We start from the raw sequence: 27,602 nt of genomic DNA, 5'->3' as shown, positions 1-27,602 counted from the left end.
TTTGAGTCCCGGCTGCTCCGCCTCTGATCCAGCTCCTGCCAATGCACCTGGGAAAGCAGCAGATGCCAAGTGCTTGGGCCCCTGCACTCACGTTGGAGACCGGAAGAAGCTCCTGGCTCCTGGCTTTGGTCTGGCCCAACCCGGTCGTTGCAGCCAATTGGGGACTAAACCAGCGGATGGAGGACCCCTCTCTCTCTGTCCGTAGCTCTGCCTTTCAAATAAATAAATAAATATTTTTTAAAAACTTAAAAAAAACAGACTAGCTTTTTTTTCTTTTAAGGACTACTGGGCAGCCTGTGCCATGTCCCAGTGTCAGGCAGGGTCTCGGAGGGCGGGGCCTGGCTTGTTAGATTTTAACATCTGCTGGCTGGTTCCCAGTGCGTGGCTGGGGTGAGAACCATTGGCGGGGCCTGGGGGTCTCGTGTCACTGCCCCCACCTGTGTGCCCCGTGAACAGCCGGGCAAGTTCTGTCATTTTCCTGCACCTCGGTTTCCGGCCTATAAAGTGAGGGCGATGCCGGCAGGTGCCTGCTGGCGAGGCGGAGCGAGCAAGATGGCGCCCCGCTGGAGGGGCCCGCGACGACCAGGCTGGCTGTGCAGGGAGCAGGGGCTCCCGCTGACTCTGTCTTGCCATCCGGAATTCCTTCGTAGCTCCCAGCCGCCGCTTCCGCCCTCTGGGGCTGCGAGAGGCACCGGAGACCACGGGGTTAGGAGCCCTGCGGTTACTTATTCCTGAGCGTGAGTCAGGGCTCCGAGCTTTAAATCCCCACAAGAAAGACAGTGCCTGGCTGCCTGTCTGGGCCAGATCCTCTCCCGGGGCAGCCCGGATGCGAGCCAGAGGGGAGGGGCAGCCCTCCCTTCCCTGACCCCCGTGCCCTCCCAGAACCATGGGGAGAGGGTGGGGGGAGAGGGCAGGCAGGGTCACAGTGCAGCAAGCACTTATTGAGCACTTACTATGTGCCGAGCACTCTGTTCCCAGCAAGTCGGCTCCACGAGGCAGGCAGTTGCTGTGCCCATTTTAAGAGAAGGAAACTGAGGGCTGAGAGCCGAGCTTTACCTGTTCCGGATCCCAGGGTCCAGCTCCCAGGGGTTCCAGGCAGCCGGTGAGGAGAGGGGACGGTCCGCAGGGCATCTCCCAGTCTCCGCAGGCCTGGTCAAGTCCACTTGTGGTGTAGGAGGAGCCAGAGGGGTGGGAGTGCCCCCACAAGAAGCTAGGGGTCCTGGGCCTGAGACCCAGGCCCCGCCTGGGAGGGACCCTCCGCCCCAGGCTTGGCGGGGGAAGCCCCTAGGACTTTGAGGAACCACCGAGCCTGCACCCCTGCTTCCCAGGGTCAGCCCAGCGCCCCCAAGGCTGCGGCACCGACCAGCAGCGCTGGAAGGAGGACCCCTTCTCCGGCTCGGCAGGGGCCCCCGCTGCATGTCACAGGGTCCCTGTGTGGTGTCCCTCAGCGAGGCTGCCGGGGCCTGGCCGGCTGTGGTCAGGAAGCAGCAGCTCCTGGAGCTGCCCGCGTGCCAGTCCCAGGCCCCGGGCGTGCATCCCCTTACGGCCGGGGCACGACTGCCCTGCAGCTGCCCTAGGGAGCATGGGACGGCCTGGCTCCCCACAGGGGGCTCAAGGTCATCCTAAGGCCGCCTGCAGGTGGAGGAGGGAGGAGGAGGGTCAGAGGCAGAGGAGGGAGGGGCCCCCAGTGTGGGAAGCACAGGGAGCGGACTGTCCCCTGAGCGCCGGCCCCGCAGAGCCCCTCCCTCACCCCAAGACCCATGCCAGGCTCTGGCCTCCAGACTACAGCCCAGTCCACCAACTTCCTGGCAGTTTGTGACTATGGGGAAGCAACCCCCTGCCGCTAGAGACCCCTCCTGCTCCGCTCATCCCGGGGCTGGGTCCCCCCACCAGCCCGGAGACCGCGAGGCCCGGCTGAGAGTCACGCCCACCCCAAGCCTTCGGCCCAAGCCGGGTTTTCCTCGGCGCCCTCATTTCTCCCGGCCCCCCTCCGTGGTGGGAGGGTTATTTTTGTCGAAGTCTGGGCAGGTGAGGGGGCACTGTCCTGAATTCACTACGTAAACACAGAGAAGGCAGCCTGGGGAGGGGGTGGGGGCACTTCTCCAACCCCCTCCCGGACCAGCTGGAACATTCCTGTGTTTTGGATCTCGGGAGAGACTACAGGGGCCGTGAGTTGGTGGACAGAGGGATGAACCTGCTCCCCGTGGGTGGGAAGCAGGGTGCAGCTAAGGGCACCCCAGCAGGGCTCCCCATTGTCCACCACCCCCCACCCCACCCCCTGGACTTGCTCAGAGCCATCTGGGGCAGGGGCAGGGCAGTCCTCGCTCCCTAGAGACCGAGACGGGACAACCCCGCGCCGTGTTGCCCGATGTGGGCTTCTCCACCCCACATCCTCGGGGGGGTTGGGCAGGAAACCCCTCGGTCCTGCCTGCCTGCTCTTGACCCAGGGAGGGGGCAGAACCAGACCCAGACCACGCACTTGGTGCTGTCGATTTATTCACCGTCAATGGAAACGCAGCCGGACTCACAGACCCACAAGGGGTGGACGCACAGCTCGAGAGAACCAGCACCCTCCCAGCTCCCCTACATGCAGAGCGGCTCTTCCCAGATCTGTGCCGTCTCATGGGCCCCTCTGGCCCCTCCCCCACGGGGCAGAGCTCTGCAGAGGGCCCTGGGCCAGGTCCTGCACAGGCAGGTGCCACGGCCACCGCAGCCTCCCTGTCCCTGCTCCCCGGGGCCCGCCCCGCACCCTGCACCTTAGGGAAGATGCTTTTCCCCCTCGTCTGCAGCCCCTCCCCCCCCAGTCTCCAACAACTCCCCACGCCCTTCCAGCTCCAAGGAGCTCCAAGCTGGCTTCTGCAGGTCCGAGACAGGGTGTCTGTCAGGCTGAGCGGTGACTGCCGGCCGGGGTCACGTGTCTGCGGAAGGCTCATGCCAGGTGCAGGTGGGGGTGCGGGGCTCAGCATCAGTCGAGCTTGGCCGTGGGAACCGCGGCTGCACATGGACCTAACGGACCGCCAGGTCCTTCCCTTTGGGGCAGCGTTAGGCAGGCACGCTCCTGTCTGTGTGCAGCAGTCTCGCTTTGGGGCCCCTCCCCTGCAGAGCAGGGGGCAATCACACCACAGCGGAGTCGTGGTCCTGCCTCTGTCAGGACCCACAGGCCAGCACGGCTGGGGAGATGCACGGATGGATGTCCTCTGACCCCAAAGTTGAGCATGTCCCCAAATGGAGGACTTGCCAGTGGGGGTGGGGGTGTCTGGGGGAGTCCCCGTGGGTCACGTGGAGCCACGGGAGAGGCCACAGACACGAGGTCCTTTTTGGGGGGAGGCCAGGGGCATTGGGGGTCTGAGAACCAGATGGGTGGCAGGCGAGGCACGGACACTTCTGGGGAAGGGGGTTCTGAGCGAGGACGGCCCCTGCGCGTCCCACACGGGGCTGTGTGTGTGTGCGGGGTGGGGTCTCTCAATGCGCGCCGTCCGGGAGCCTGCCTCCGTGTCCGTCAGCCCCAGGGGCGGGCTCAGGGCTCCATGCGCCACCACTTGAAGGCGAAGGGCTGCCGGCGCACGTTGGTGCCGCAGTGCACCTCGCCGTGCAGCATGTGGTACGGGGTGAAGTCGTCGATGAAGGTGCAGTGCAGGCCCAGCGGCTCCAGCAGGGACCGCACCTTCTCCTCCAGGCAGCAGCGGCCGTTGATGATGGGGCCGAAGGGCTTGGGGATGCCCAGGTGTTTGCCCAGCACCAGCATGTTCACCTGCGGGGGAGGGAGGCAGAGCTGCACCTGCGAGCCCCCAGCCCCGACCTCGGAAGTCGCTGCTCCTCCAGTGCCGCTCGGCGGGGGCCAGGAGGAGCTCTTGAGCCTGGGAGCCCCTGTAGAGCTCCCCAGGACTTTCTCTGCCGCCGCCCTGTCTGCGCCATGGAATCCCAACCTGCCGAGCCGCAGCTGATTGGACCAGGGCGGCCAGCGGACCCAAATCGGACCAATCAGATTGTCCCTCTGGGGAACGGGAAGCTGACCCTGGGAAGGTATGGCCATGGTCACTCGTGTGCCCAGGGACAGAGCAGCGGTGAAAGGCAAACTGCGGGGGGAGCGCGGGAGAAGGGAGCGATGCGGACACAGAGACCAGAGCCGGGTCTGGCCCCAGAGGCCTTGCTGAGCCACCCTGGCCTCTGTTTCCGGGGCCCTCCAATCTCCCCCTGGCCGGAGCCAGCTCGGGTGGCCTCCGCTTCCTGCCAACACCAGAGCCTGAACCCTTGTGCAAGTTGCTGGGGGCGCACAACCAATCACAAAGTGGCCCCAGGGGACAGGAAGGAAGGAGAGAGCCAAGCTGGCCAGAAAGGGGAAGGAAGGGTGGCGTGAAGGCCCTCCGGCCCCTCCCCGGGTGTCAGGGTGGGTGAGCTGAGTTCCTCTGGGGGTGGGGCGAAGCCAGGCGACCCCCTGCCGTGCAACTCAGACCTGCAGCAGCAGGACCCCCGGTGCCGTCCCAGCTGCCCACGCATTTCAGAGGCACCAAGGTTTAGAGGCACCAGCAAAGTCCTCAAGGCCCAATCAAAGGCCGCTTCTTCCATGAAGCCTTCCTGGATCCCCAGTCTTATCTCTGAGGCTGGACGCACATTGTCCCACCCCCAAACTGCCACCCCACTTTATGGTCCCCTGAGAGGTGAGAGCCTTCCTCTCCCGCGGATTGGACCGGAAGCTCCTGGAGATTAAGGGCCAACCTCTGTCGTCTCCGAGCCCCCAGAGGGCACCTGGAGCTAAGTGAGGTGGGCAGGCCGCCACCAGCTGGGAGGAAGGCAGAAGGGGCCCCTGTGCCCCAGCTGAGGCCACCAAGGTCAAGTCGTTCGCTTCCCTGGCAGCCGCGAGCCAGGCCTGGCCCTGGTGGTCAGCCAAAGAGAAGCCCTCCTGCTGGGCGCCACATAAGCCCTGATGTCCCCGCCCCCCCTGCAGCCCAGAGGCCCGAGCGTCTTCCCCCAGGCACCGAGGCCCAGACGCAGCCTCACCAGGTCAGGGAAGAAGGCCACGGCCTTTTTCTTCTCGGGCTTGAAGAGCTGCGGGATATCGATGATGTCGCGGTCGGCCAGGCCCAGCTCCCGCTTCAGCACCTCGCGGTTCCAGTCGATGCAGCTCTGACAGAGGCGGGGGCAGAGTTGGGGACACCCAAGAGCCCCGTGTGGGTGCTCCAGCCCCGTGGCTGACTGTTGCCCAGTCAGCCCTGTCCCATCCTCCGCCCAGAGCTCAGGTGTGCGAGTGTGGACAGCCCACGGGCTTCCTGACCCGTCCCGCGGCCACCGGGACCGGGCTCCTCGCAGACTCCTCCCCACCTGCTGCTCATCGTCCTTGGCCTCTGTCTTCCCCCACGTGTGCAGCTCACATGCTCACTTCCTCTGGCTCAAGGAGGGGACTGAGCCCCTCTGTCCCCAGTCCCCGGCCCCTGTACCTGCACAAACTTGTTGAAGCTGATGAGGTTGTCATTGGAGAGGACCTGGTTTATGGAGATGGTCTTGACCCGCCCGTCGCCTGTGCAGGAGCCAGAGACACAAGGAGGGGTGGGGCGGGGAGAAGGCAGATGGAGGTCACCTGCTCTGGTGGCAGCCAGGCGGAGGCCAAGGTCACAGCCTCTCACCTCCCTGGGCATCGCCTGTCAGAGCTCAGCTGGGCCACTGTGCAAGTGTGGGGGTGTGGCAGGGGCGGGGGTCTGGGGTTCCTACACCAGCAGGGGGTGGCCGCATGGCAGGGGGGCTCCCCAGCCAGCCTGCAGGGCTCCCCCGGAGGCGGGACTGTCCAGGAAGGGAGACACGAGCCAGTGGCTCACGTCAGCCATACATGAAGCACGTCCCACGGCCAGGCCCTGGCCAGGCCAAGGCCAAGGCCAAGGCTCCCCAGGCCGTGTGCACGCTCCAGGCACACAGTTGGGTCCGGTCCCAGCTGCTCACACTCTTTTTTTTTTTTTTTTTTTTTGAGAGGTAGATTTACATACAGTGAGAGAGAAAGACAGAGAGAAAGGTCTTCCTTCCGTTGGTTCACTCCCCAAATGGCCGCTATGGCTGGTGCTGCGCCAATCTGAAGCCAGGAGCCAGGTGCTTCTCCTGGTCTCCCATGCAGGTACAGGGCCCAAGCACTTGGGCCATCCTCCACTGCTTTCCTGGGCCACAGAAGAGAGCTGGACTGGAAGAGGAGCAACCAGGACTAGAACCCGGCGCCGATATGGGATGTCAGCGCTGCTGGCGGGGGATTAACCAAGTGAGCCACGACGCAGGCCCCAGCTGCACACACTCTTGCTTGGCCTCTGAGTGTCCCATGCTAAGGTATGAAGGGGGCAGGGAGGGTGAGGACAGAGACCCTCATAGGCTCAGCGAGGATCAGAGAGGCAGTGCGGCATGCATGAGACACACAGCACGGGGCAGGTGCACGGGCACCTGATCGGGAACCCTGGCCTCGGAGCCCCCGTGATGTCACAGCCACAGCCTGGGCTGGTGGCTGCACGTGGCTCCCGGGGAGGCCCCTGCTCACCCCCTAGCCTGGCAGCTTGGGATAACGTTGCCGGGCCTGCACCCGCGACCCCACCCCCTGCAGACGTGGCTCTCCCGGGAAGGCCGAGGGTCCCTCCCCTCCATCCCGCCAGCACATCAGACTCGGATCAGAGGATTTTCGAGATCAGACGTGGTCTCTTCGGGAGCAGTGGGTTGGGAGCTGTGCTCTCCCACTGCTCTGCCTGGCTCCTGTGTGGCGAGGGGCACAGGGACCTCAGCAAACAGAGCGAGGGGCCCTGGGAAGCTGGAAACCCGGGGAGTGTTGATGTTTTCCTGTCTGCCTCCCATGGGGCTAAGAAAATCTCTTCGTGGCCAGAGACCCCTGGGGTCCCAGAGAGGAAGGGTCCTGGTGGGGGTGTCACATGGGTGTGGGTGAGATGCCAGGCCCCACCTGGGGACCCAGCCCTGCCAGTGCCCAGGCCCCCGCTGAGGGTGGGGGGCTGCTCGGGGCTCCCGCAGGGTGTGGGGGTGGAGACAGAGGCTGCACACCCCCAGCAGATGCGCCACCCCCAACCCCCATCCATCAGTGCTCACAATGAAACAGTCACTAGGATCTCAAGCCTGGGACCACAGGGCGTTAAACCCTAAGCTCGGGGCCTCCTGAGCAGGTCCTGGGGACACCCCCGGCAGCCTGCCGTGTCCCCACACCGTCCATGCCCGCCCGCGTCTGCCCTCGCCTCGCTTTGACTCAGGCCCAGGCAGCGGTGGTGGGGAAGGCTGGCGTGCAGGGGCAGGAGTGAGGGGCCCCACGCGGCGTTAGCGGGGGCGGGGACAGCCTTGCTTTAAAGCTGCCCAGCCGGGGGCCAGCATGAAACCTGGGGATTTAGACGCCCGCAGGCCCCATCAGAGCACCTGTGTTCTGCACCAGCTTGGAGACCTGGCTCCGGCTTCCTGCCTATGCGCGCCCGGCAGGCAGTGGTGACGGCTCAAGCAGCCGGGGTCCTGCTGCCCGCGGGGGAAACCTGGATGGAGCTCCCGCCTCCCAGCCCCAGCCGTCGAGGGCACTTGAGGAGGGAGCCAGTGGTTGATGGGAGTGCGCGTGCTCTCTCTCTCTGCTCTCAAAAAAATGAAATTGGGCCTCCCTCTCCGAAGCCACGGTCGGTCTTAGGGGAGGGAGCGGGCGAGCGGTGACGAGGCCGGGGCTGTTACCCACCAACGACCCCCTGGAACAGGAGGGCCCTGCCGTGGCCCCACTTGCGCTTTTCCTGGAAGAGTTTGAAGCAGGCGCCCGGGCTGGCCAGGAGCATCCGGAAGCCCTGTGTGCAGAGGAGGGGTTGGCTGAGCTCCGGCCCCGGGTCCCCACCCCTCCCCCAGGCGCCCCCCAAGCCCTCACCTTGCCATCGGGGGCGGGGACGAAGCTCAGGAACTCGTCCACGTGGCCCACGGCCAGCCAGTCCACAAAGAGCTCCAGCGGCGGCTGCACCTTCTGCGCGTGCAGGAAGTCCCGCACCACCTGCGTGACCCTGCGGCCGCTCGACCTGGGGGCGCAGGGTTAAAGGGCAACCTCGCTGGCAAAGCCCAGGCCTGCTGCTGTGCGCAGGGAAGACGACCCGCGGGGGCATTCTGAGTCCCACAGGTGAACTCCGGACGGGCGCTGAGCCTGGTTCTAACAGCATAGCTGCACCGCGTGGCTCGCTGTCCCGGCCACCCCACAGCAACCACCCATCACGGCATCATCGCCTTCCCCCGGTGCTCCAGGGCCACGTGCCACACAGCCCAGAGCCAGGCCATGTGCCGTACAACCTGGAGCCAGGCCACGTGCCGCACAGCCCAGAGCCAGGCCGCACAGCCCAGAGCCAGGCCATGTGCCGCACGACCCGGAGCTCACTACTCTCTCTGCAACTGCGCCTCACTTTCCTTGTCTTATTCCTCCCTTCTGCCCTCTGGAACAGATCTGGGGTCAGTCATTTACATGCTAGTATGAACAAGCCTTGACTTAGGGGCGCTTCTCCCAGGACCGCTGAGGACTGAATCTTTTTCTATTACTGTGGGCTGACAGTCTGTGACCAGCATCGTCTACTTAGTTTCAGACTCAGATGAAACAAAAGGGCTCGTCGGCCCCCGTGGGCATCAGACACCCCTCACCGTGGGTATCAAACACCCGGCCCCCCACGCCCAGGGCCGTGGTTCCACTGTTTCCTCTTTCTGGTTCCCTTCGAGGGGCGCGTGGTCCCTCCCCACCATCATCAGCACCCCCCACCTCCCGCTCCCTCGCCGCTCTTCGCTCACCCAGGCAGGTTGCCCCCGATGAGGATCCGCCCCAGGGGGTACTCTTTCCCGTTGGCCACCACCGGGGGGCTGACCTCCAGGTTCCCGAAGGAGTCCAGGCCACTCACTGACCTGTCTCGGGGCTCCCGAGTCACGTAGCCAAAATCGGGACCCTGGGGGATGGAGTCAGGTGGGGCGGAGTCAGAGGGGGCGGAGTCAGATGGGGGCAGCATCAGTTGGGGCGGAGTCAGATGGGGGTGGGGCACAAGGAAGAGCTGGAAGCCACTTGCTGGGCTCTGAGCTCCTTCAAGACAGGACGGGAGTAGCCACCCATTGCTCAGGTGGACAGACCAAGTCCGAGACAGAGATCCGACCTGGTCACCATCCCATGCATACACAGAGGCCGGAGGTTGGACCCCTCGGGCCATGCTTGCATCCCAGGGCGCAGGGAGACGGGCAGGGTTCTGGGGGCCCCTGCTCCCCTCAGCAGATACGGAGCTTGAGACCACGGCACCCCCTCCCTGCACAGCCAAGTCCAGCCCCATGGCAGCCAGCTGGACTTGTGCAGTGACTTGTGCCCGGGGCCACAAGGCCACAGGCTCCTCCCCCACCCAGCCCCAGCCTGGGCCTCCCCCGCCCCCCGCCATCGAGGGCCAGGCGGAGCTGAGGCTGACGGGGGTCCCGTCTCTAAGGCACTGAAGAGGTCTCCCCGCTCTGCTCAGCGGGGTCCTGGCCAGCAGCCTCTCTGCCTCTCTATCGCGCTCCTTTATCACCAACAGGACCGGCCCCCTCCCTGTGGCCCCGGAGCCCCGAGAACCCTCACAAACACGGGAGCCCGGGGCTGCACCTCCGAGAGCAGAAGTGACGCGGCCACGTCACACAGAGGCGGGCCCGGGGCCTGTGCTTTCCTCCCACCCAGGGACCCAGTGAGTGAGAACACAGGCTGCCCCCGGCCTGGCCACCCTGGAAGGTTCCAGAAGAATGGATCCTGTCCAGTGTGAGCACGGCCCGAGGCAGCGCGGGGAGCTCCTTGCCGCCAGTGTAAGCCGCACCTCCCGCGGATGCCCTGGCACCCGCACCCTCGCCCCTGCGGAGCCAGCCCCCCCGGGCTGGGCCCTGCCGCCCACACCCGGCCTGCGCTCACCAGGATCCGCTTGTAAGGGAAGTCCTGCAGCTCCCCGTTCCGCGGTGAGTCGAAGACCACGGGGAAGGTCTTGTGCGGCGCCTCCACGTAGCCCAGCTCCATCTCGTCCTGCAGGGAAGGCAGGGACAAGGGCAGTTAGGACACCCCCGGCTGGCGCAGGCCGGCTGAGCCCTCGGAGGGGCGGGCAGGGGTCAGAGGCCTGCTGGCTGGGGGAGGGGCTGCAGGCTCAGAGAGCCGACACGCTTGCCTGGGGTCACACAGCGAGACAGAGCCGAGTGTAAGAACGTGGCCGTGACCTTGGGGTGTCCCCATGCTGGGCCAGGGCAGGATGGATGTAGAGGGGACCTCGGGTGGCCCGAGTGGGACAAAGAGGCTGCAGGGCACCAGCCAGTCCCTCTCCCTCCACCCGTGGTCATGAGGGGTCGGGGCAGGTCAGGGTGACTGTCCTGGTTGGGAGGCAAGATGGCCCCGCACTGACGGAGGGCACAGCAGTGAGAGGCCCCCCAGTTCCTGCAGGCTGCACCCCACTCTTCCCAGGATGTGCCCATGTGGAGGCGCTGTCATGTGCAGGTGACAGATGACGACAGCCAGGAATGGAGAGGTCCAGGTGTTTGTCCGAGGGCACACAGCCAGTCAGTAGCACGGCCGGGACCCAAACCCAGCCCGTCTAGCTCCGGCATCCTGCCCCGCCCCCCTCGCTGGTCTAGTCTCCAGCCAGAGTGAAAGCTCCCTAGCTTGGCGTTCAAGGTCTCCCACCTCAACACCCACCCGGGCCCTGGCAGGGAGAATACACAAGCTCCACTCCTCTCTCCTGCCTCCTGCCCCTGGGCCTGTGCACCTGCTGGTCCACCGCCCTGTGCAGCCTGGTGGTGGGGCGCTTCATCCCCGGGCACCTGCTCCCCTGAGAGTGCCTCAGTTATGGGGGTGACTGCAGGGGCTCCCAGAGCCACACTTGGACGGCGGAAACCACCCTCCCACACGTGCCGAGTCTGGTCCAGCCCCGGGCCCTTCCTCCCAGGGACATTCGTGGAGGCTCGGGGTAGAGGGGACGCCAGCTCCTCCGGGGTCTCCTGGTGCTGCTGGCACCCTGGCCGCCTCTGCCAGGGAGCAGCTTACCGCATCAGGGCCCACCAGCCTCGGCGATGTCCACAGATGGCCCCATGGGCGTGGCCCGGGCATGGCCGGCTTAGGAGCCGGGAGCACCACCTGGGTAGGCCTTCCTGGGTATCTCTAAGGAGCCCCGGCCAGCGCAGGCCAGCCTCCCACTCCGGGGTGGCGCCCGGCGGGCCCCTGCCCGGTGACCGCTGTTACCTGGATCCAGCGGTCGTTGCGGTTCTCGGCCTGCGGGCAGATGGTCAGCTTGCAGCCGGCTTTCTCGGCCAGCTCAGCCACGGCCTCCACAAAGCACGTGTTGTTCCTCACCCTGCGGGCGAGGCCAGGGAGAGTGGCTGAGGACAGAGCCGGGGCGGGGAGGTGGTGCAGGGGCCCGGGAGGGATGCCCATGGCCCCCAGACTCACCGGCACACGTACACCTCCAGGGGCGGCTGGGTGCTGGGCGTCATGATCCACGGGGCCACGCGGAACACCACGGTGTCGGTGAAGATGGGGGACTGGGAGAAGTCCTGCGGGGGGGTGGGGACCGGAGGAGGGAGCACTGGACTCGGAGCCCAGGGGCCTAGGGTGGGGGTAGGGAGGCTCCGATTCCGTGAGGGAGCCCCTTGCTTCTCGGCCAGGTGGAGACGGCCCAGCGGGGGATGGGGGGTCTGGGTCCTCCCTTGCAGTGGCCACGGGGCCCTTCCTGCCCCCTGCCCCACCGCTCCGTCCAGGGCCAGCACCTACTTCATTGGAGTCATCCAGCAGGGTGACGTGGAAGGAGAGCAGCCCCGGGAAGCCGGCGTCGGGGAAGCAGAGGCCCTCCACGAAGAAGCGCTCCTCGTCCCCGTGGAAGCGCCGCACCTCGTAGGACACCTTGTCCTGGCCCAGCACGCACCTGTAGGCCTTGCAGGAGTCTTCAGGACCTGGGGTGGGGGTGGGGGACGAGGGGGCGGGTGACTCCCAGGCAGGCCCCGGGGAGCATGCGCAGCCTCACCGCACGTGGGTGTGATGACGCCTTCCTAGCACCTGCCCCTGGCAAAGGCAAGAGGGGTGTGCAATGCCCAGAGTGGCCACAGCTGGGAGGCAGGCGGCATGGGCGTGGCCAGTGGGTGTGGCTGACCTTGCCGACACTGTTTAGTGGCATCCAAACAGCGTTTGCCCCTAGCCCAGAGCTTCTGCTTCTGGCTAGTTTGCCTACAAGACCATGTGCACTGGCGGGGGCTGGCGCTGTGGCTCAGCGGGTGAAACCACCGCCTGCAGAGCCAGCATCCCATATGGGCGCTGGTTCGAGTCCCGGCTGCTCCACTTCCGATCCAGTGCCCTGCTAATGTGCCTGGGAAAGCAGTAGAAGACGGCCCAAGTGCTTGGGTCCCTGTACCCACGTGGGAGACCCGGAAGATGCTCCAAGCTCCTGGCTTTGGCCTGGCCCAGTTGTAGCCATCGCAGCCATCTGGGAAGTGAACCAGTGGATGGAAGACCTCTCTCTCTCTCCTTCTCTCTGTAATTCTGACTTTCAAGTAAATAAATAAATACATCTTTGGGGGAAAAAACTACACGCACAAGGAGACATCATTTATCTACACAGGCTGTTTCAAGAGGGTATTTAGCTGCTCATTTGCACTTTTGTGATTCTGGTGCCAACTGTGTAAACCAACAGTCATCCATGTTCCGGGGAGACACAGCCCGAAGCCCGCGGGGAGGAGACCCAGGGCGCTGCAGCCGGAAGGCAGACACGGCCGAGTGAGGACCATGCTCTGGCCTGGGGGCTCCTGACGCTTGCACTTAGGTGGAGCCGACATTCTCGACACTGAGAATTTCAGAACATGCTTAGACTATATTTTTTGAAATTCACCCATCCAAGAAAACAACCCCAGGCCAGGTGCCACGCTGGGGAAACCAGCCGATGGGTCCCAAAGTGCCCCCCACCCACTGCTGGCTACTCTTCCAGGGACCTCCCAAGGCAGCCCCTGGAGTCTGCGCAGAGCTGCCCGTGGCAAGGAGGCCCCGACTCACCGCAGAGGTGGAAGACCCGGGCCCGCTCGGCGTCCGAGCTGGAGGTGTGCAGGACAAGCTTGTGGTCATCGAAGAGGGCCGCAGGGCCCTGGGTCCGCAGGACCATCACGGACATGTCTTCCAGGTCTGCGAAGCCACACGGGGGCTGGCGACATGGGGGGTCCTGTCCCCGGGCACCTGGTCCCCCAGCCCAGCTCTGCAGGCACTGGACCCCACCCGGAGCAAACCACGAAGCCACATGCTCCAGGCGGCTGTGCGTGAGGGTCCCGTGGGAGCAGCTAAGCACCCCGGGATGCGGCCGCCTCCTCCCTCACCTGCTGCTGCCTGTACTGCAGGTGCTCTCAGCAGAGGCTGGGGCCTCACAGAAACGCTGGGCAACGGGAGGTGTCCTGACCTCTGACCCTCAGCATCCCACTGCTGAGTTGGGGTGAGGATACCCTCCAACGTGGAGGGTTATGCGGGGCCTGGCAGAGGGAGCGCCCTCTGCTGTCCTGGAGGAGGGAGGTGGTGGGGACACCGTTTCCAGCTTCCGCCCCAGCGCGAGTGCCCGCAGGCCTTGGGCGGCCGGAGAGGCCAGCGGCCAGCCTGAGACGGACTCTGTCCAACATCAAGGTGTGGCCCAGGGCAGGACTGCGGACCCCAGCGCTGCCTCCTGGGTCCCCTCTGTGGGTTGGAGCCCCCATGCCATAACCGAGCAGGGGCCCTGGACACCCGGGGACCCCCGTGCTGGCCCCTCACCTTCCAGGCAGCGCACGTGCTGGTCAGAGTTGTCCCGGACATCGCAGCTCGGGTCGTCGCGGTCACAGTTCACCAGCAGGATGGCTCCGTGTCCACTGGGCCCCCAGACCCACTGCCGCTGCCGATGGCACAACAGGGCAGGTGCTGGGGCCCCGCCCAGACCTGCGCCCTCCCCGGCGCCTGCTGAGCCTGCGCCTTACCCCCTGGGGGTGGGGCCCTTTCACGGAGGGACCCCCACTCCAGAAATGGCAACGGCTCCCTCTGGCCACACCACCGAGCGCAGACCACAGAGCTGCCTTTCGTGGCTGGCTGGGCTGCGCCTCCAGCCCATGTCCTGTTTCTCTGCCTCCCACCCACTCCTTCCTCCCGCTCCACCTGGAGCGCCCCCCCCCATCTTCATCCCTGCAGAGCCCAGCTCCTGCGCACTGCCTTCCAGAAGCTTCCCCGCTCGCCCAGCCCAACCTGACCGTCCCCTCTGAATTCTCAGTGCATCAGTGCCACCGCCGTTCAGCCCAAAGTTCTGGAAGCTTCACACTTGGCAGGGGCTCTGCCCATCACGGCCTGTGGGCCACATCTGGCCCACTGCTTGCTTTTGTCAATAAAGTTTTATTGGAACACAGCCACGTCCGTCAGCTTGTGTACTGACCCTGGCTGCTTTCAGACTACACTGGCCCTGAGACAGCAGGGCCCACGACGCCCAAACACCCGTCTAGTTTATAGGAAAAGTTTGGCAACGCTTGACCCAGAGCCGTGCCCAGGCCTGTGTGCCTCTGTGCCGGCTTGTCCCTGGTGGTTTTTCTCCTGGTCACAGATGATCCTGGCCGTGCCCAGTTCTCACTTGCGTGCCCTGACCTCAGCACCAGCCAGGAGGCAGGGGGCTATCCGTAATGACCTCGCCTCTCCCGACCCACCTGACAGCAGCGTCACACGCCGCTCCCTGGTCCTGGGCCCGGGTGGGGGTTGCCTACCTTGTCCACGAAGCTCCCGTCCTGCCTGCCCTCACAGTTCAGGTCGCAATCCAGAGAGATGTCTACAAGGAGGAGGCAGTGGGCATCCCTGTGAGCCTCGCCGGAGCCCCAGAGGCCATGTCACGGTGCCCACCAGGGGCCGGGCACAAATAACACATTTCCAAGAAGACACAGCCCGGAGATGGGTGTGCTCCCTGGGATGGGAACTAGACCTTGGAGGGGGAAGGAGGGTCAGAGCAGAGGCCCAGACCAAATGCTGCCTCCTCCAGGAAGCCTTCCCGGAGCCCCTCCTCTCCTGCACACTGACAGCCCTCGCTGTCTGTAGCACCTTGCTGGGAGCCCAGGACTCCCAGGACGACCTTGGTGGGTGTGAAGCGGCCCTCTCTGGGAGACAGGGCGACCACCAGGACGTGGGTGTGAATCTGCGCTCTGCCCCTGCCTGGCCGTGAGGCCTCCGAGCCCAGCTTCCGCGAGTCCTCACACTCCGTGAGCCCCACCCTCACCCCCCTTCTCCGAGTCGCCCGGCAGAAACTGGGAGAGACTTTGCGGCACAAATGGAGCCTTTGATTGGTCAAACCCCGTCTTCCTACACAGAAAACACAGCTTCCCCCGAGCCCCTGCAGGAGCAGGGCAGGGGAGGAGGAAGGGAGGAGAATTTGAAACAGTTTCCAAACCTGCGGAAGAGGCCCCGCCCCCCAGTACCTGATCCTGCGGGAGAGGCCCCACCCCCTAGTACCTGATCCTGCGGGAGAGGCCCCGCCCCCTAGTACCTGATGGCTCCCCCACCTGCACACTGCACCCATGGCGACCCCCTACTGACAGAGCAGCCCAGGACTGCCATTCCGGGCAGGCTCAGCACACAGCAGCCTTTACCGTCGGGGGAGGTGGGAGGGAGGCTCAGAGAGGGGCGTGGCGGCGAGGTCACCTTCTGTTTCCTGACTTGAGTGATGGCTGCCAGGGTCTGCAGTGTGTGTGTGTGTGTGTGTGTGTGCGCGCATGCGCATGGGTGTGTCTGTGTTCCTGCAAGGTGGGGGTGAAGGGGTCAGGAGGGATACCCGACGTCACTGCTAACTTAAGAGGCAAATGCAAGCCACCATGAGACGTTGACCTAATCACCTGGCAAAACCAGCAAACACGGAATGCACACAGTGCTGGCCGGGGGCTCCCCAGGGTGCCGGCAGGTGCACAACTCAGAACTCTCGGTGCAAAGCCATTGGGCAATGTATCAGAATTTAAAGTATATGCTCCCTGGATCCCGGCTGCTCTGCTAATGAAACTTCTTCCTAGAGATAAAGCACCCGGGCCTCGGTGCTAATGGCTGGAGCCCCTGCAGCCCCTGCAGCCCACGCCCGCCTCCTGCGGGAGCTCCTAGCCCCACGCCCTCAGCGTCACTCAGTCCGTCCAGTGTCTGTGGAGTCAGACCACAGAGGTCTTCTCTCCTACAAACTTACGCCTTCAAGGTTTGCCCATTTACACGTTTTGGTCTTTGTTCTTGTCGCTCGGGGTTCTCTCTGTGCTGTGCACAGGTCAGAGCTAACGCCTTCACCAAGTCCAACATCTGACCCAATGCACCAAAGGCATCCCCAGCCTGGGAAACCTGCACCGACTTATCTCCAAGTTCACCTGTTCCTTCCTCAACACGTCCAGTCTATCGAACTCATCGGGAGCATTTTCCACCTCTGTTACTATGATTTTTATCTCCAAGCTTTCCACTTGCGTCTTTCTGACAATTTCCCTTGCCCTGTGTAAATCCCCCTCCTGTTCACGCATTATCGGCACGTCCCCGGCCAGAGCCCGCCGTGCCTTACCCACGGCACCCTCTGCTCCCTGTCCCATTGCTCCAGCATCGGAATCAGCTTGCGTGGACTTTGTACATCCACTTGTGGAGAATCAGCAGAGTGTGTAAGCTGGGAAAGGCAAGGGGCAGTCCCAGGTGTACACAGAGGGGGATGCACAGGTGTGTGTGTGTGTATGTGTGCACACGCCCAGCTCCTCTCTAGAAAGACGCTGGCTTTGGGGGACCAGAGGCCTTGGGTTGGACAAGAAGAGGTTGACTTTTCAATATGTACTCTTGGAATTTTTTAAGTGTGCATTTCTCTAATTTTTATAATAAAACTGGCTGACACCCTGGTTCAGTGTCATTCCCACCCATCTCCCTGTGTGCTCGGCAGAGGCCTGTTGGCCACACCCCCGCCAGGTCGCTCACTTACCCACGCAGGTGAGGTAGAGCACTGCGTAGGCCAGGGGCCGAGGCTCGTGGCTGGAGTGGTAGGAGATCTGGACCTGCAGAGAGACGGGTCATCAGGCCAGTGGGAGCCAAGAGCCCCCACCCCAAAATACAGGCCTGGGAGGGTGGTAGGTGGGGAGGGCGAGGGTCTCAGGAACTTCTGCACGCCAAGCCAGCTCTTCCTTTAGCTTTCTCTGTGCTGTTTATAATTTCCCTGCCTTGATCAGCCCATCTGTATAATGGAACCTCATCATGAAGGATTCTGTGGAGCCTGGGTCCCAGTGCTGCTGACAACCGACTGCGTGAGCCTCAGTTTTGCCATCTGTGAAATGGGGAGTTCTACCGGGCAGGGTTGAGGGGCACCGTCCCAGCCACCGTTCTTATCTGTGGGTTCAGGCAGGCCTGGCTGCTCTCAGTGACCTTGGCCAAGGACCTTCAGCTCTCTGAGCTACCTCAGTTTCCTCATCTTCCTCTGAGGACCGCAGAGCCTGCGGGCAGTGCCCCCAGGAAACACGGCCTCCACTATCAGTGTGCAGGCAATCGCAGGGCAGCTCAGACACGTGTGCAGGGCTGGGCCTGCGGGCAGTGCCCCCGGGAAACACGGCCTCCACTACCAGTGGGCAGGCGGTGGCTGTGCGCTCTGGAATCAGACGGCCTGGGCTCAGATCCTGGACCCCCCCATGGATATCCCGGGCGGTGGCGGTGGTGGGAGGGGCCTCGTCTTCTCTGGGTCTCAGTCTCAGCTGGAGGCTGGGGGCCGCAGGGGTTCCTGCCCCACGGGGTGGTTGCTGGCTGTGAGGACGGAAGGAGACACAGGGCTTGCTCCGCCCAGAGCCTGGAGACCTGCGGCCACGGCAGATGTCGGGGGGCCAGACCTGTCTGTGTCCCCAGCGGCCACAGCGCTCCCCTGGAGGGGCCCCTCCCCTCCCTGACGGCCTCATCTCAGCTCGGGGGTCAGGCGCCACGCCTGCTCCGTCCTGCAATTCCTGTCCCTGCCTTGTCCAGCCCCGGCCATGGTGCTCATCTCAGACACACAGTTACCTGGACCCTGGCCCAAGGCAGGGTCGGGGAGGGGACTCAGGCCTTCTTCAACCTCAGCGGCCGTGGGGCCCAGGAACTAACACGGGGTGGGGAGGCGTCCACAGAGCACCCCGTTTGATGGGACCCAGAGGGGGCCTCTCAGGCTGCCCCAGGACCCTGTCCTCACCCTCGTTCCAACTCTGCAGTGCAGGTAAGCCACACTCCTTCTGTCTGTAAAATGGGCTCAATTGAGCTGTGCTCAGGGGAGAGGCTCAGTGGGAACAGAGGAGGCGGGATGGTGGGAGCTGCCCCAGGTGTCAGGGAGGTGGCCGGCTCTCCTGCCCAGTGTGTGGCCCTGAACCTGGGGAGTGGGGAGCCGCTCCTGCCTCAGGGGCTGTTGGGGAATGGCCACCTAGTGCCCGGGGAAGGGCTGGGCTGGGCCCCGATGCCACACTCAGTGCACCCATGTCTTCCACGTCCTCCTCCCACGCTGACAGCATCAGCATCAGAGTGGGCTGGGGGAGAGCGAGGAGAAACGTCGCCCAGGGAGGGGGTCGCCTGGGGAGGGGCCCCTCCCAATCCACCGTCAGCCTGCAGACGGGGGGGGGGGGCGCTGAGGCCAGCACAGCTCCTCCCCGCACAAGGCTCCTGGGGACTGGGAGAAGGAGCGAGCGCTGGCCATGCTCCGCTGCACGCCACCCCGAGGGAGAGGTGATGAGTACCCCCACGTCAGACAGGCCAACAGAGGCCCGGGGCCCACGTGACCTGCCGGGGACACAGAGTGTGTGTGTGCAGTCCGCTCCGGGGCCAGGAGCTCGCCCACTGTGCTGCCCGCACCCCAGAGGAGAGGACGCTGGGCGCTGCGTCTGGGCCCCGCCCACCCCAGGCCGGGAGTGCTCACGTGACTGTCATTGACGTCGTTGCTGGGGGAATTCATGACCACGATGATCTCCAGCCCCTCGTCAAAGTGCCAGCGCCCGGTGTCCGCGCGCTCCCGGCTCCTCTCCATGCTGGGAGAGATGTAGATGTCCACACCCGGGGTCCCGTACACCTCGAACGTCTCTGTGCCCTCGGGAACCGACCTGGGGAGAGCGGGAGGCGTGGGAAGGATGGTGCAGATGTCCGAGCTTTGGCTGAAGCCCTGCTTCCTCCAGGAAGCCTTCCCTGACTGCCCCAGCCCCCGAGAGCCTCGCAGTAAGCTCCCAGACAGCTGTGTCCACATGCTCAGGTCCAAGGCTCGGCACCCACTCACCTGTCCCCTGCTGTGGCCTCCCAACAGAGCCGGAAGCTCCTGGGCGGCCAGGACCCAGCTGCCTCCTAACCTCCTGGGGCAGAACTGGTGCCAAGAGCTCAGGGAACGGCAGTGGGCAGCGAGGGTGTTCCCCGTACAGTTCCCTCCCCACGTGCCCCCGTGAGCCTCCACGGCAGGGGAGATGGCCTGGGTCCCCCCTGCACTTGCATAGGGGCTGCCCGCTGTGTGCCAGGCACCTGCCGTTAGCTGGCTCCTGTGACAAGCCTACCAGGCGAGTGCAATCGTCCCCCGTCACAGGCTCAGAGAGGTCTACTCACAGGCATGGCATCACACAGCCTCAACTAGCAGAGCCGGCTTTGCACGAGGTCTCAGAGAGGCCGAGCCCACGCCTTCCCACAGCTCGGCGCCGTCGCCTGGGGAACTTAGCCAGACTCAGTGACGTCATCTGGCCCTGGCACTGCCGCTCTGGGCTCCTGTGTGCAAACCAACCTGCCCGGCTGCTGCTGGCCTGCAGGGGGCCTGCTGCGCTCCTGGGTGTGGCCGGCCTGGGGCAGGTGCACCTCCCGTCCTCCCTCCTCCCTCCCACTTCCACTGGGGAACTGAGGCTTAACTTTGCTCACAGCTGCCGGATGGGGCTCTGGGCTATGGAGATCCAGGTAGGGAGAGGCCCGGAAGGCTTCCTGGAGGAAGTAGTGCCCCCATGGCCCATGGGGTTACAGAAGCTAACGCTGGCAGGGCTCTAGCACGGCCCAGCCCCGCTTCAGTGTCTTGTGCCACGCAATGCTCTCAGTAAGCATCAGAGGCAGGCGCTCATGTTGTCTCCTGTTTCACAGATGGGGAGACTAAGGTTGAGTAACCGTCTGAGGTCTCGTAGCTCACAAGCGGCAGGGGCAGGATCCAAACCCAGGCCCTCTGGCTCCCGAGTCCACACCCTCGCCGCCACCTCTCCAGGACAATAACAAGAATAACCCTGACTCCCAGGTCACCCATCCCCGCGCCCTCGCCAAGGTGGGCCTGGCCAAGCCTTCCCACCCCTCCGCTCTGGGCTCCTCCCTGCCGCCCAGGAGGAGGCGCCATTACTCCTATTCACACATGGGGAAACTGAGGCTCGAGTGGCCAAATTACGCCTCCAAGCTCGCGCAGGTGGCCACCCACCCAGCTCCCCTGGGAGGAAGGCAGGCCCTTTCCCGCACAAACCCGCTCCATTGGCGGGTCCTGCTCGGGTGCATGGCCCCTGCCCGGAGTCCTTGCCAGATGGGGGGGCTCACACACCTGCTTCTCCCAGGGATGCGTCAGACAAAGACCCGGAAGGCGCTGTCGGACCCGACGCTCCCATCAACAGCAAACAATCGTGCTGCCCTAAGTCTGCCGCGCACGTTAGCAAGGGCGCGCTCGGCTAACGCTCCGTCATCGCTTTTTGATCTAGCCGCCCTGCTCTCAAACACCTGTCATTTCCTCCGGCCTGCCCTGCCCTGGGGGTGTGGGCAGCCCCCGTCAGGGACAGAGACTTAGAGAGACAGAGATGGGGAGCCCAAGACAGGGCATCAGAGAGATGGGCTCAGAGAGTGAGACCCGGGTGAGAAGGGCACCTCCTACCCCAGGGAGCACCCAGCTGCACCTACAGCTCCCCAGGGGGCTGCTCCTTAGGCTGCACACCCCTGCTGGCCCCCCTGGTGGGAACCCCCACTCGGCTGCGGGCACCTCCCTGGGTTGGGGGTAGCACAGTCCAGCTCCCCTGGCCCTCCCTGTGTGAGAGGCACGCAGGGGGTGGGGGCTGATGAGGATGGAAGTGAGACCCCTCCCCAGGGCCATGGCCAAACCGGGGCTTCAGGTGAAGGAGGACAAGGTGCAGCTGGGGCCGTGGAAGCCCCGGGCTTGTCGAGTCAGGAGCCAGGTTCCAGGTCAGGTGACCTTGGCTGAGTCACTTAGCTCAGTCATCCCATCTATGAAATGGGTTAATGACACTCCTTTGGCCAAGCTCATGGCAATCACTAGGCTCCCATGCGATGGCAGATAGGAGAGGCTTGGAACACGGCCCCGCCCAGGACGGGGAAGGGGCTATGAAGTCAGTTGGGGTGCAGGAGACGGAGGGATGGGGCGGGGTGAGCGAGAGGCTGGGGCGGCCAGGCGGGCTTCCTGGAGGACCTGTTGGAGGGGACGCTTGTCTCTCGGTGCCCCCTTGGGAGGCCATTTAGGCTCAGGTTTTAATGAGTTTGTTTTTAGTTCATCTCCAGACAATGGCAGCTGGCGATGGCTGTTGATCGAGCAGCAACGCGACACAGCTGGGGCCAGGCAGGTGCGCCTGGGGGCCCCGGGGGTGGACAGATTGCAGCCCCACCCCCCGTCTGTAGGCGTGAGACCTCGGGGGCCTGACTCAGCCTCCCCCACCCCCGGTCTGCAGCTGTCTGTACGCGAGCGGTGTGCACTCAGGACAAGCACGTCTTGCCCCCATTTCCCTGTAGGGGAAACTGAGGGACAATGGGAGGCTGAGCTCCAGCCTCGGGGCCAGGGCCCAGGCCCCACCAGGGAAGCTGAGTTCTAGGGGACCGAAGGGGTGGCCGCAGGAGGAGAGCCTGCATCAGGCCCAGGAGGACCCAGATGTCCCACCTCCTCGGGATCAGGGAAGCATCCGGAACCTCTCCTGGACCACGTGTGCCCCCAGCCGGGCCACACCTAGCAGCCAGCGTGGCTGAGCCCCCGCACCCCGGCTTTGCCAAGCTCAGCTGAGCGGTCACACACAGGAAGCTGAGGGCCCAGCTGCTCCCCCGGCCTGGCCAGCCCGAGAGTGGAGAGGGGTGGGATGACGTGGGTGGGGGTAGACCCCCAGCCCTGGGCTCCTACAATGCACAACGCACAGTGCTACAAGCCAGAGGGGCCTAGACTGGTGGGGACAACTGGTCACCCGGGAAGCGGCCACCCTCAGGCTGACCTACTGAAAACACAAAGCCCTAGGACCGGCAGTGCTGCAGACTGGGCCCCGGCCTCTGCTGCTCAGGGACTCAGCCTGGTCCCCGGGGCTGAAGGAATGACCCCAGGCAACACCCCGACGTTGCACGCCAGCACCACGTGGTCTCCCTGGTGCTCCCATGACAATGGGGGCAGTGGAGATGAAGGGGGCTCCCGCAGCCGACGGATGCACGAGCAGGTTGAAAATCCCAAACGCTCCCAAGTCCCCAACGTTCTGAGCACCGGCTCGCTGTTAGAGCTGACCCCACGGGACGGGTCACAACAGACCACACTATGTCGTCGCCCTCAGCCTGAGCGCCCGGGTGTCCGCGAGGCATAAATGGAGTTGGGGTCGAGACTCGAGTCCCACCCCAAACTATCTCATCATGCATATGCAAATATTCCAAAAACTGGAAAAGCCCTCCCTCTGAACCCCTTCTGGTCCCAAGCTATCGGAGGAGGGGGCGTCACCTGGACCGTTAGCCCCATTTTACAGATGCAGAAACTGAGGCTTTGCACAGGACACAGAGCCAGGACTCACAGCCAGCCCTGTCCCCGCTCCCCGCTCTCCACGCGCCCAGGGCCTTGGCCTCTGGGAAAACAAACCCAGACAATTCCGGAGCAGAGAAGCCAGCGGGCGAGGGCGCCACGGCTGAAAACAGAAGGTGTGACAAGATGACCAATGACGTCCCCTGTGAGCTGGCCTGCGGGGACGGAGGGGACAGAGACGCGGCTGGCTGGGGCTCTGGGTGACAGCTCCGGCTGCCCCTACCCAATGCGCCAGGCTCACAGACACCCCCACTCTGCCGGCCCGGCCCACAGAACCACATCCAGCGTCAAGCCAGGGAGGGGCAGAGCGTGAAACCACTGCCCTAAGCCAACTCCTCAGGACACAGGTGGAGAAACTGAGGCACAGGACGGCACAGAAAGTGGCTCAGGCTATGCAGCCGGGGTGATGGGGGCGAGACCAAAGCTCAGGGCACCGTGGTGCCGGCTCTGCCAGCCAACAGGTGACAGGAGCTGCTGTCTACCCTGCCCCACGGCCACTCCGGGGGCCTCACCTGAGCCATGCTGCTGGAGTCCCCAGCGCACCACCTGAACCAGGCATCCGAGGTGGGGCCCTGGGCATCAGGGTTGATCTCCAGGCCCCCCGGGCGGTTCCCCTGCACCAGGGTAGGGAACTCCCAACCGCAGCTGCCGGCTGCTTGCCAGGTGCGGCCCTGTGAGTAACAGCTGCTAAGGGAAGATGGAAGGAGGGGTCCACAGGCCAGGAAGCTGGCAGCAGCTCAGGTTTAGACCTGCCCATGGGGCCAGCGCTGTGGCATAGCCGGTACTGCCACTGCTTGCGGTGCCGGCATCCCACATGGGCACCGGTTCAAGTCCCAGCTGCTCTACTTCTGATCCAGCTCTCTGCTATGGCCTGGGAAAGCAGTAAAGGATGGCCCAAGTCCTTGGGCCCTGCGCCCATGTGAGAGACCTGGAGGAAGCTCCTGGCTCCTGGCTTCAGCACGGCCCACTCCAGCCGTTGCGGCCGTTTGGGGAGTGAACCAGCGGATGGGAGAGCTCTCTCTGCCTCTGCCTCTGTAACTCTGCCTTTCAGAGGTCGCCCATTTGAACTGGAAGACTTTGCTCTGGCCCTGACTCACTGTGAGATCCTGGGCCGGGGCGGGGAGGGGAGAGGAGGGTGAGCCCCCAGGGAGGGTTCCACTGAACCAGTTGGGGACTGATGTCCAAGTCTGTGACCAGTTTGGAGGGCTCCTCAGCCACTGCGCAGTCACCCCCTGATGGACTCCAAGAAGGTTTTCCCGGTGGCGTGGGAGGGCCCGGTAGGAAAGATTCCAGTCCCTCTCCCATCTCAACATTTGGCCACTGACCGTGACCTTGGCCCAGGTGGTCCCAGCACCAGAGGTCAGCCTGGAATCCTGACGTTGTCCAACGAGAACCAACTCAAAGCCCAAGTCCGAGACCCTCATCTCAAGGCTGAACGTCAGAGCCTCGAGAGAGAGCCATGGAGGGGCCAGCGCTGTGACGCAGTGGGTGAAGCCGCCGCCGGCAACACCAGCAGCCCACACTCTAGCGGCAGTTCCAGTCCCAGCTGCTCGGCTTCTGATCCAGCTTCCTGCTGTGTGCCTGGGATCACAGCAGAAAATGGCCCAAGTACCGGGTCTCCTGCCACTCACATAGGAGACCAGGATGGCCTTCCAGGCTCCTGCTTTCACAGCACCGGCCACGGCAGCCTTTGGGTGAGCGAACCAGCAGATGGAAAATATCTCTCTCTCTCTCTCTCTTTCTCTCCCTCTTCCTTTCAGGTAACTAAGAGAAATCATTTAAAAAATAAAAACACAAAAGAAAAAGCTAAGTAGAATGCAGGAAACCACCTGGGCTTTGGAAACTGATGAGTTCTGGGTTCAAGTTCAGCTGTGGCTTGAAGGACAAGAGGTGTCAAGCGACCAGGCCACTGGGTCTTCATTTTCGCACCTGCTACATGGAGACTGTAATGTTGGCCTCCAGCCGCAGTGAGGAGCAGACGAGACGCCAAGCTCAGGGCACCCCTGTACCACCCTCCTTCTCTTCCCCCCGTCCCCCATCACTGCTCAAGAAAGAAAAGCTCCCACAGGCGCCCTGGGCCAACTCCAGCGCATCAGCCGTCAGGAACACAGGGCTGGGTCCACCGCAACAGAGAGGCCCAAGGTCTTGCCTATGCTCATTCTTCAAGGCACTCCTCCTCCAGGAAGCCTGCCCCGAGTGCTCCGCCTACACTGGTCTCTGTTCTCAACCTCTCCTTCTCCCAGTATGGCCCCGTGGCTGTTCCCCAGCCATGAGGTTCCTGGCAGGCCCGAGGACACTTGAGCCTGTCCACAGGGCCAGACACAGCCTGCAAGTGACAATGCTATGGGAGGGGCCACTGGCACAGGCTTGAGATGCTGCTCGGGAGAAGCATTCACATCGGGGCGCCGGGGTCAGAGCCCCGGCTCTGCTCAGAGTCCAGCTTCCTGCTACTGCACACCCAGGGAGGCAGCAGGTGCCGCCGAAGCACCTGTGGCCCTGCCACCCACATGGGAGAGCTGGATGGAGTTCTGCGCTCCTGGCTTCAGCCTGGCCATCCCCAGCTGTTGGAGGCATTTGGAAAGTGAACCAGTGGATGGAAGATCTCCCTCCCTCTCTCTCTCTCCCTCTCTCTCTCTCTATTCCAAATAAAAAAAAAATACATACAATTTTGATGATGACGACATTGATTATGGAGACAGTTGCCGTAACCAAGTGCTCACCCCCAGCAGGTGTTGGTCACGTGTGCTATACTACCAGGGCCAACCTGGTAGGGTTGCATCTGGGCTCTGCTGCATACCGGCTGTGCGACCTCGGGCCACTTACTTAACCTCTCTGTACCTCAGTCTGCACGTCTATCAAATGGATTCACATCTATCAGATTGCTGTGAGAATCCCATCGCATACGTCAACCGCTCAGGAGAGCGAGCGCCACGCTCGGGTGCTGAGGCTGTCGCTGGAGTTACCACAGTCTCCATCCTGCAGAGGGAGAGACCGGCTCCCCAGCTCAGAGCGCAGCCACACCTGCTGCCCTGTCTCTCCTCGGCCCCCAGGCTGAGCGCCCGGGGTTGCTAACTCACAGCGCCGCTAAGCCGGAAGGGGCCGTGGTGATCACCCAGTCCTGCTCCCCGCCTGCAGCCCCCCCCCACAAGAAGGCGGTGCGGCCTCTGCTAGTGCCCCCAGGGACGGGGTTCCTGGAGGGCAGTGGCTGTGCCCTGTGTGCACGTACCAGACCCCAGGGAAACCCCCGATGCCCGCCCATGTGAACGAAACGACCCAGGCGCTCACCACCACCTCTAGCGCGGTCTGGTCACCGGGCCCCGGAGGCCCTCACATGAACTCCCTGGGGTCTCCACCCCCCGCGCCCTGGCTGTGCTTCTCGTGGCCTCCGGCGTGAGCCTCTAACGTGGGCCCCCCACTCGTGCTCCCCCAGGACGTGGCCATCTTTGCATCCCACTGCCTGGTGCTTCCTCCGCCCTCTAAGAAAGCTGTGTAGGGGAGCAGCCAGCCCCAGGCCTCCTGGGCAGGTCAGACTGGAGACACAGCTGTCCGACGGGCACGAGGCAGCTGGGGCAGGTGAATCACCCATGGCTCGCATCCCCAGAGCGGGCGGCGGCGCCAGGCAGCGAGGGGCCCCTCCCCCCACCGCCTCTGTCACTGCCTGGTCTTCAGGAGCCACTGATTCCCCTTCCCACTCCGTTCGCCACCCCCTCCCCCAACCCTCAGCCGGGCTTCAGCTCCTGGAGCCTGTTTGGGCTGCACCTGCTCCAGACTCAGTTCTCTCCCGCGACCACCCCTCAACCCCTCTCATCCAATGCCCACGGACAAACCCGAGGACTGCTTTCGTCTCAAGTTCACTCCAGGTTGTCAAGTCTGAATCTGGGATGCACCTTCTCAACAGGCAGGCGAGTCTGCCCCCTCAGTGCACATGGGACAACGTGCCCAGTTTTGGCTGTCACAGTGGGAGGGGCCCTGGTGCAGGAAACGGTGGCCGGGGTGCCTCTCAACACCTTGCCACGCACGGAACCAAGACGCCGAAATAGGGAAACCGGGAATGCGGAGAGGGGCGGGAGACCAGAGAGGTGGGGACGGTCACTCACTCCGCTGCTTCCTCCCAGCATCCTGGGTGCTGTCCCCGAGCTGGGACCCCAAACACTCCACAGATACCGTCAAAGCCGCTTGGCACAGCTCCCAGAGCCCAGCTCCTGCGCCCCTCCCCAAACCTGCCTTTTCTGCCTAGGAGAGAGGTGGGGCCTGGCCTTAGGCACCACAGACATGGCGGGGGGGGGGGGTTCTGGTGGGGGAGGAAATGCTGGGGAAAGCGCCCTCCTGGGGCTGCAGAGCCGCGACCCGCCCAGCACCCCTGAGACAGCCACAGGCGGGCTCAGCCACTGGCTTTGCCACTTGGCTCCTGTGTACGGGTCATCTGTCAGATGAGATGACGCTAATGAGAAACCCAGCTCCTAGGGTGGTCCTAAGGGGTGCAACAGTGCTTGGTGCATCGTGAGTGCCGTGTTAAGTACAACAGATTGGAAAAAAAAAGATTGACTCTGTTTTGGGGGTGTAAACCGAGGGGTGACGAGGCTGGGTGTACACTTCGTATTCCTGTGTGCCCCAGACAGAGCCCCCCTGCCCCCAGCCCAGCCTGCAGCATCTCTGCACGGAGTAAACTGTCGCCGCCCCCAAGCCCAGCACCAGCCACGGCAAGCCCCTTCTCCCCCCGCAGTCTAACCTGGCTGCACCACGACAAGGGAGTGGCCTGAGCCCCGAGGAAGCCCCAGCTCCCAGGAGGAGGGCCCAACGGGCTGGCCCCTCTGGCTCTTACCCATAGATGTCCACGAGAGTCTCCACGCCAGCCACGCACACGGCGCTGGTGGGGTGCTCCAGGGACACACGCACGATCCTCTGCAGCGACAT

General features: G+C 64.0%; 1 protein-coding gene across 1 annotated transcript; it reads right to left on the bottom strand.

The window, feature by feature from the left end:
- Window positions 1-3,517: 3,517 nt before the first annotated feature.
- LOC133760576 (protein-arginine deiminase type-3) lies at window positions 3,518-27,602 on the bottom strand. The gene is made up of 16 exons (XM_062193115.1): window positions 27,511-27,602; window positions 18,843-19,023; window positions 16,905-16,977; window positions 14,695-14,756; window positions 13,727-13,844; window positions 12,989-13,114; window positions 11,720-11,898; window positions 11,399-11,502; window positions 11,192-11,303; window positions 9,881-9,988; window positions 8,758-8,909; window positions 7,862-8,006; window positions 7,682-7,784; window positions 5,436-5,515; window positions 4,999-5,124; window positions 3,518-3,751 (listed from the first exon to the last, which is right to left on the bottom strand). Exons 1-16 carry the CDS (start codon window positions 27,600-27,602, stop codon window positions 3,518-3,520), a joined length of 1,995 nt encoding a protein of 664 aa, XP_062049099.1.

Source organism: Lepus europaeus, chromosome 5 (genome assembly GCF_033115175.1).
Source record: "Lepus europaeus isolate LE1 chromosome 5, mLepTim1.pri, whole genome shotgun sequence".
NCBI lineage: Eukaryota > Metazoa > Chordata > Mammalia > Lagomorpha > Leporidae > Lepus > Lepus europaeus.
Note: the sequence above shows the minus strand (reverse complement) of the source record. Positions and strands in the feature narration are given on the sequence as shown.

Excerpts from the sequence above, each read along its gene's own strand:
- LOC133760576 (XM_062193115.1), bottom strand. The coding sequence starts at position 27,602 with ATGTCGCTGCAGAGGATCGTGCGTGTGTCCCTGGAGCACCCCACCAGC. Across the intron at positions 16,978-18,842 it reads ACGACGTCAATGACAGTCAC|GTCCAGATCTCCTACCACTC; the intron begins GTGAGCACTCCC and ends GTCTCTCTGCAG. Across the intron at positions 11,503-11,719 it reads TGCTGGATGACTCCAATGAA|GACTTCTCCCAGTCCCCCAT; the intron begins GTAGGTGCTGGC and ends ACCCCCCCGCAG.